The sequence below is a fragment of the Apium graveolens genome, chromosome 10, assembly GCF_009905375.1.
Source record: "Apium graveolens cultivar Ventura chromosome 10, ASM990537v1, whole genome shotgun sequence".
Lineage (NCBI taxonomy): Eukaryota > Viridiplantae > Streptophyta > Magnoliopsida > Apiales > Apiaceae > Apium > Apium graveolens.
Window position 1 is genome coordinate 46095817 of NC_133656.1, and position 8399 is coordinate 46104215.

Here is an 8399-nt window from a genome sequence, read left to right on the forward strand (position 1 = left end):
AAACAACTCTGAAAAAGAAGATCTTGTTTTCTACTTGTGATTCTTTGAAAATAGTTGTAACTTTTGATGCTCATTTTCATTGTTGTTGAACTTAGACCTTTTTTATTCGTACTTTGATTATTATTCAGTTTATAAAGACCTTGTTTTATACCATATTTTCATTAAAACCCATGATGACGATGAATTCAATTATGGGCTAATCGTTATCATGGGATTCTAGCGGATTTACTTATGGATTTCAATAATTAATTTGTTTCGATATTTTGGTGTGTCGTGATTGATTGATATCCTAGTATTGGTTGTGCTTATTCGTCTTATGTGCGTAGCTAACATATAAGATAGCGTGTTAATCTCTATTGAAGCGACAGTGAATATGGAGGTTTAGAACTTGTCATGCTAGCATAGGTTCATGTATTAGTGATGCATGATTTGTAGGTAATTTTAACCATCTTACTTGCCCTATGTAATCACGATAGATAACTTGCGCATTAAACCGTTATGTTTTCAATTCTTATAGACATATAAGGACTAAGCATAATTGGTGTCTATTCAACTTCTATCTCTTTTGTGGATGCTTGGTAGTAGGGTATTCGTACAACGAAAGTTGGTGTTTACTAGTTTCGTGTTATCTGATTAGTGTCATCACCATTACATGCTAAGGTTAAGAACAATAAGGCTATTGAATGAATTATTTAATGAAGTTAGAATCTCATGTTTGTCATATATAGTCATTCAACCTCAATTCTCTTAGTTAATGTTATTTAGTATAATTTCTTAATTTAATAAAAACCCAATTTGTTATTTGTCTTAGCATTGAGCGATAACCATACATTGTTGCATATGTGCATAAATTGAACTTAACCTAAACCAGTCTATGTGAGAACGAATCTGATTTATATCTTATACTACTTGCAAACGCGTATACTTGCGTGAATATTAGCGCGTGTTCTCGTCCTAACAAAACTGGACGGTTGAGATGATATCATGTATCGAGGTGTTCTTTCCTTATTGTATTCAGGGTTTGTGCTCTTATTATTGGATTTTCCCCGGGCCTATATAAATATGGCATATCATACTCTATAAAATAAATAATATTTTTTTCCAAATATAATATTATCTTTAACCGTCCTTAAATACTAATAGAATATTTTTAAACTCTTACATTTTCCAACAATACAAGATTTTTCAGGAACGAACTAAACACCTTGCCCCTGTATCAGGGGCTATATTGATGCCCAGTTCACCCAAATTTACCATGTTCAGGCTTATTTGCAGTTGGTAGAAATGTTTAAAAATTCACTTGGTTTTTCAAAGCTTCGATTTTTGTCCAAGCCTTCTGTAAAAAAAAAAAAAGATTTTTGTCCAACGCTGAACTTGATCTTGTTTTACAACCACCAAGTCCAGCTTAAGGGGAGATATTGAAATCCAAGTACATAGGAGGTAGTTTAGTCCCTTCACAGTAATTCGTTTTTTACATTATCTAGAAAATTAGTTACATGATCGTAGATAGTTTGTTACGTGAGTGGGAAAGTGAGTAACATGATCTAGCCAGTCTATATTGTTTTCTGTTAGTTCAGATGGATACACATTTTCTGGTATGAATGAATGGTTTCTTTTTCTACAAACTAAGATGAAGATGATCTTCATCTTCTCATGATCTAATTACTTTATAAGTTAAGATTTACATCACTTTCGAGAACAATTATCAAGACAACATGAGAAAAAATTATCAATTTAAACACAACAAGGCAACACATTGATTCAGGCAATTATAGAAAAAGACCAGTTATGAAAAATCTGATAGCATATGCAGAACGACATTCTCAACTTTCACCACTAATACATAATCATTTTTATTAGCCTCTGTATTCATTTAGACTTTTTTCTTGAACATTTTGACTGAATCACAACCATGCAGGATTCTTCAAGGGAGTAACAACAGCCTTGACTTGCAGATAGTTTTGAAGGCTGTAGATCCCCTTTTCCCTGCCAGTCCCACTCATTTTATATCCGCCAAACGGAATCGCAGCATCAAACACATCAAAACAGTTTATCCATACTGTACCAACTCTCAGAGCTCGCATCAAGGTGTTAGCAGTATTAATGTTTTTAGTAAAAACTCCGGCAGCAAGGCCATATTTTGAGGCATTGGCTCTTCTTATCACTTCGTTCAGGTCCCTGTACCAGAAGTTAGGTTAAAAAACTAGAAGAAAGCGAAAAAAGTATTGCATATGAAATACTGTTCAATGTTAACTCACTTGAATTTCAGGATTGACTGCACCGGGCCAAAAATTTCTTCCTGTGCTATCAACATATCATCCTGATTTTCATATATGATAAAGAAACATAATTATTCCATTGGTTTCTACTTTTTCCTTGTTAAATCCATACAAAATAAGAATAATTCAAACATACCTGAACATTGGAAAATACGGTAGGTTGGACGTAGTATCCTTTGGAGCCAAATCTTCCACCCCCACATTCGAGGGTAGCATTGCTTTCGTTACCAGATCGTATGAACCTGAGTATTTTCTCAAATTGCTCCGAGTCTATCTGAGAAACGTAAAACATGTGTTATGTTTGTAGACTTGAAATTGCTTTTGTTGAATGTTTAAGATGGATAAATAGGGTCCAGATAATTGAGTGCATATGAATCATCAGTCAAAATAACAGTATTATGTTAATAGGGGCCAATTTGGTCTAGCAACTGACAAGAATGGATAACTTAAACTTCTAGGCATACTTTCTTGAAGCAGTTAAAGAGACGGAATGGGATTGCTGCTTAAATGGCACCTATGAAGTTAAAATACAGAGTACAGACGAGGGAAGACACAAACAGAATACCTGAGGACCTTGTTCAACACCATTCTTGAAGGGATCACCAACTATACGTTTCATAGCACGAGCTTTTGATTTCTCCAAGAATTCATCATAAACACTTTCATGAACAAATGTACGAGAACCAGCACAACAGCATTGCCCCTTACAGGAAGAAATATATTTTAAAATTTTGCATAAGTGAAGAAAAATGTAAAAGTAATGATGAGGGTCATGACGCAGTCCTCTATGACCCCTCCTAGAAAGCAAGGTTTACAAGGGTTCATTTGCAAACCTGATTAAAAAACAGAGCAAAGTGTGCTTGCTCCACAGCTTCGTCAATGTCAGCATCCTCGCACACAATGAAAGGTGATTTTCCTCCGAGCTCTAATGTTACAGGTTTAAGATTGCTCTGTGCAGCCAATCCTTGTACGATCTTTCCAGTTTCTGTTGAGCCAGTGAAAGCAAGCTGCAAAAAATGGGAACTATTTCATATAATTCCTTGGAAGTAGAGTTGGTGTTAAGAAGCTAGTGACTCTATTTAGTCAGCCACAAAGGCATGTAGATGTACACAAAGCATGCCAACAGATAGCAACGTCAGCCCAAGTTACTGATCTTCAACTTAATTGCCAGTTTGACACGATATTATTGAAAAGTTCACTACATCACTATTTTTATTATCATTCTATTTGAATTACGTTACTTACTTTAGAAGTGTGATTTAGAGAAGAGTATGCAAATAAAAAGTGTGATTTAGAGAAGTGTATGAAGAACGAGAATGCATTGTCTGTACTCTGAAGGAGGATTCTGTTCCACTAAACTTCCACATACTAACAAGTACAAGATATCAATTGATTAAATCTATAGATAAACCTTGTCCACATCCATATGACTTGCTAGAGCTGCACCAGCTGTTGGACCATAGCCAGAAACTACATTTAGAACGCCAGGAGGGAGACCAGCCTGTTACAAGTGTATGCATTAGAATGTAACCAAATAAGACCGATTTTAAATTTTACTTGAGAATGTCTTTTGGTGTTATATCTACCAACTAAACTAAAGGAAGAACACTGTCAGAGTACTCTTGTAAAGCTCTGTAAAAGAACCAGTAGCAGCATATTTAACTGCTTTGACAGACATTCTTTTAATTATGCAGTTCTTCAACTTATGTGTTTTTCCTTCAATAATAAACTTATGCTTATTTTAATTTATCGAATATATAAAATTCATAATCTTAAAAAGCTATAGTAATAACTAATAAGGCTTGAGGATTAGGATTTTTAACCACACCATTACCCTAAAATTCCAGATATGAAAGACAGAGTTGAAGAGAGATTTGGAAAGCGTAGGTTAAAGTCTCTCCACATAAAGAATGAAAAGCTGAAAAAATAAAGAAAAAAAATACTTGCAGGATTACCTCATGGAACAATTTTGCTACATAGAGAGCAGTCAATGGTGTTTGTTCTGCAGATTTTAGGACAATAGCATTACCACATGCCAATGCAGGCCCAACTTTCCAAGCAAACATGAGAAGAGGAAAGTTCCACGGAATTATCTGCCCAGCGACACCTATCGGCTCATGCAAAGTTTGCACATGGTATGGTCCATCAGCTGGAACTGTGAGGCCATGGATTTTATCTGCCCAACCTGCATAATCGGATCTAATCTTCAGAAATATCTATAAAAATGTGCGTAAATGAGTTCATCGTGAATGTTTATTGTGGAGAAGATGGAAAAAGTTTATGTCGGCACACTTACCAGCATAATAACGAAACAGGCGAACAACTATTGGTATTTCAATTTTGGCAGACTGTTCGTAAGGTTTCCCATTGTCCCATGTTTCAAGAGCTGCTATGTCATCATTGTGCTTCTCCACCAAATCCGCAAACCGCAACATGATTCGTGATCTTTCCTGAAACCCAACAGAAATTCAAACAATTTGTAGCGGAAAGAGAATCACAATCTGCTTACAAACAGTTTGTATAGAAAAATTTCCATACGTAAGGGGTCATTCTTGGCCAAGGTCCTTCATCAAATGCCTTGCGTGCAGCAGACACTGCACGATTGATATCTTCTGCATCACCTTCAGCAATGTCTGCAATTACTTCCCCCGTTCGAGGATCCAAAGTTGGAAATGTTTTTCCTGAGACCAATTGACAGAAATATCATCATGTATATCAACACCAAAAAAAAATCAATGAGTGCCAATTGGCACAATATGTTTATTAGTCGAGAAATGAAAACATACCAGATGCAGAATCGACAAACTGGCCATTGATAAGTAGCTTGGTGTAATTGATTTCAACAGGTGGAGCAATGGGTTCCTCGGCTACTGCAGCAGTGCTAAACCTGTTGATGCCCCTTCTCAGAATAGAGTATCTCCCTGAAGATTCAGACTTTTAGGCAAAAATGGTATCCAATTCTGTTAGCTTTTATCTGATTCTGAGCAGAACACTCTCTTATCAAAATTTGCATAAGACTGACTTTTTATAATATTGGAAGAATTCATACTTTATCTACACACCCACACAAGCTTCATAAGAGAATCTCCATAAGAAAAACTTAAAAATCTGAGTAACAAGAAAAACTCTCTTCCTCAAATTAATTTAATTTTTGACATACAAGATCTTATCAAGAATATTTTTCCAAATAACAAACTAATAAATTGGAGATACACTCTAGTCCTTAATTCTTATCAAAGTTGCCAATCCAGAGGGTGCAAAATGCACCAAATACACAAAAACAGAGAGTAAGTAACAGCAAAAACACAGATAGAGACAAAACACAAAAGAGAAAGCAAAGAGATGAAATGACCTTGAGACAGGAAAGGTGAAGCAGAGGCAGATGAAAGAGACAGAGAACGAGATACCAAAATTGAGGAGAGCCTCCTAGCAGCCATGACAACTCCTTGCAACAATCTGCGGCAAAAGAAAGTACAAGGATGTTCTGTCAAGAATCTTTATAACACATAAAACAGAACATGTAATATATGTATGTACATGCATAATACATACATATATGTTTAGAATGAACAAGATATGTATCTACTCAACTCGCTACAAGAAAAGTATTCACAGTGTCCCAGCAAACAAGCACTCTTTGTCCCCTCTCTACTTATTATTACGAGTCATTGGTCAAATTACTCAACCACCTTATCTCAAACACAAACCAATATTAATCACATAATTTAAGTGTGATTACGCATATCAAGCCAATGAAAGAAACGGCCACTTACCAATATTAATCACATCATTTTAAACTATAGAATAATTTTTTTGGCAAATTCTGTATTTATGCCACCCAAGACCTCGAACGTATCACCTTATTTTAATTTTAAAACTTACTGATGGCCCCAGTGCTTCCAGAAAAAATGTCCGAGAGATTTTGAATAATTCTTGAAGTTCTTATTTGTTGAATTGATTTTTTTAATTGGATTAATAGTTTTTCGAAAGAAAAATTGGAATCGGAATAGATAAGTTAAATAATTATCCACTTTTTTCGAATTTCTTAACATAATGACTACAAATATTCTTAAATTAAAAAATGAATTCAATGACTTAAAATGTCATGTTAATAATAAGATGTTAGATGAGAACATGATTAAGTAAATATGGTCTCAAAACCAAACATTCGGGATTAATAGATAAATGAGGGATGAATTGTATAACAAATGAGTGGTGTAATATATTTTAAGTTAAGTTTAATGTAATTTTCCTATTTTATTAGTTATTTATAAATAACTATATATTTAACATATTAGATATTTTATAAATGTGTTTCAAAAAAAAATTATAAGTATTCAATATTTTTATTACACCAATTAATCAAATTTGAAAAATCGAATCAATCATATATCGTAGAAAATTTATAGGTAATTAATTAATAAAATTGAAATTTTTTAGAAACATTTGTAACACATATAAATCCAATTCATTACGGTGTGAGGCTCAAAACGACGGCCTATTATTTTTGATTTTTGTAATTAACAACTAAAAGTATTTATATTATACTTTAGTGGTACAAAGACGAGACTTTTCAAAATAATTTAAAATTCGAACGAATAATAAGTAAGAAAAAAAAGATGGTTCATATCCTAAACTATTGAAATTTAACATTTTTATAATAAAGAATTTAATACTCCTGTAACACCCCTTCAAATTTGGGGTCTAGATTCAGGGGTAACTTGTCAATCATAAACATAAATCAGCCTGTATAATATATATGTATAATATATCTGAATAAACATGCATCCGACTCCATCTAACTACTAAGGATTAATCTCAGTTTATTGAATGAAATAAGAAAACAAACATAACTATTATTACATTCCGACTTAAAATTCTTAACACAACTCTGATAAAAAACACACTACAATTCAAAAGTCTAGTTAAGTTTTACAACTAGTTCATTGTTCAACATACACATAAACTACACCTGAGTAGATAACTCAAAGCTCTCCTCCTGAATTGGTGTTAACACCCTTGGTTCCAGAAGGTCCCGTGTTTTCACACGCTTCTTTACCACTCGAGTGTGAATAGACTTCATTCTCTAGCTTAACTGAAAGATAAAGGGAGTAACGATGAGCATGAGCCATAATTGTTCAACAAGTCCACATTATATATGTACAAGTATCAACAGAAGTAAAATAAGTGAATCTGATAAAGAATAATTAAGTAATCTCAATGAATATCTGTTTACTTTTGCAATAAAAAGGAATGCCGCTAACGGCGATCAACAATAAACTAGACTGGACACAAGAACCAACATATGTAATATAACCTGTTGATCCGCATAGACCCACCATCACATAGGGTACCCAATCTGTGGTGCCCTCCAAACCCGGGTCAGAAGTTTGGGGTCCACACACACACATCTTATTTATAAGTTGCTTATAACAATAATAAAGATAATAATAATAACATGCAAGGACCCTAATTACCAATATCACGGACCGCAACAGGTTAAAGTATGCACACAAGCCACACACACACTTATAATACAAACGCCCAAATCCCAACTATTAAATCTTACAACTGAATATTAAACATTATTACAAACTTTACAAACTTAAACTATCTCAAAAGCTGTCAGCTAGCTTAACTCGATCAACCTGGACCCCTAGCTCTCGCACTGGATTGGGGATCCTTGCTACCAACAGGTTCCTTCTTAACTGAAAAAAAAACATAAACAACATCGCACAAATGAGCTAACTAACTCAGCAAGTCACATTGACAATACTGAGAATAAAATGATCAAATGAAATGAGTTACGGTATCAAGAGAACAATGAATAATGATGTAGAATTGGATATTATATTTTTATTTTAAAAACCAAGGTTAGGTTGCTGATCAGTCACGCACTAACCCCAAGCAAGGCACACAACTCTGCTCTAATTACTGGATCCAAGGCACACATTAGCCTAACTTGACAACTAATCTGGTCTGACCACGAATCTGGTCCACAATTTTATAAAACAATCCAATTCTATCACAATAACAGAATAAACAATATAAATCAGTAAAAAGAATCATAAACAATATTGGATTTCCAATCATGAAATGGTTTCAATCTTCACAAGGGAA

General features: G+C 34.1%; 1 protein-coding gene across 2 annotated transcripts; it reads right to left on the bottom strand.

The window, feature by feature from the left end:
• Window positions 1-1716: 1716 nt before the first annotated feature.
• LOC141689793 (benzaldehyde dehydrogenase, mitochondrial-like) lies at window positions 1717-5973 on the bottom strand. Of its 2 annotated transcripts, none has more exons than XM_074494188.1 (12): window positions 5832-5973; window positions 5632-5735; window positions 5066-5200; window positions 4818-4960; window positions 4576-4729; window positions 4235-4464; window positions 3691-3780; window positions 3113-3286; window positions 2845-2982; window positions 2416-2553; window positions 2259-2320; window positions 1717-2178 (listed from the first exon to the last, which is right to left on the bottom strand). In XM_074494188.1, the coding sequence occupies exons 2-12, from the start codon at window positions 5714-5716 to the stop codon at window positions 1905-1907; spliced, it is 1623 nt and encodes a 540-aa protein (XP_074350289.1). In that variant the 5' UTR covers window positions 5717-5735; window positions 5832-5973; the 3' UTR covers window positions 1717-1904. The 2 variants fall into 2 exon arrangements, with proteins under 2 accessions (XP_074350289.1, XP_074350290.1); XM_074494189.1 differs by having other exon boundaries at window positions 5870-5906.
• Between the last annotated feature and the right edge of the window lie 2426 nt (window positions 5974-8399).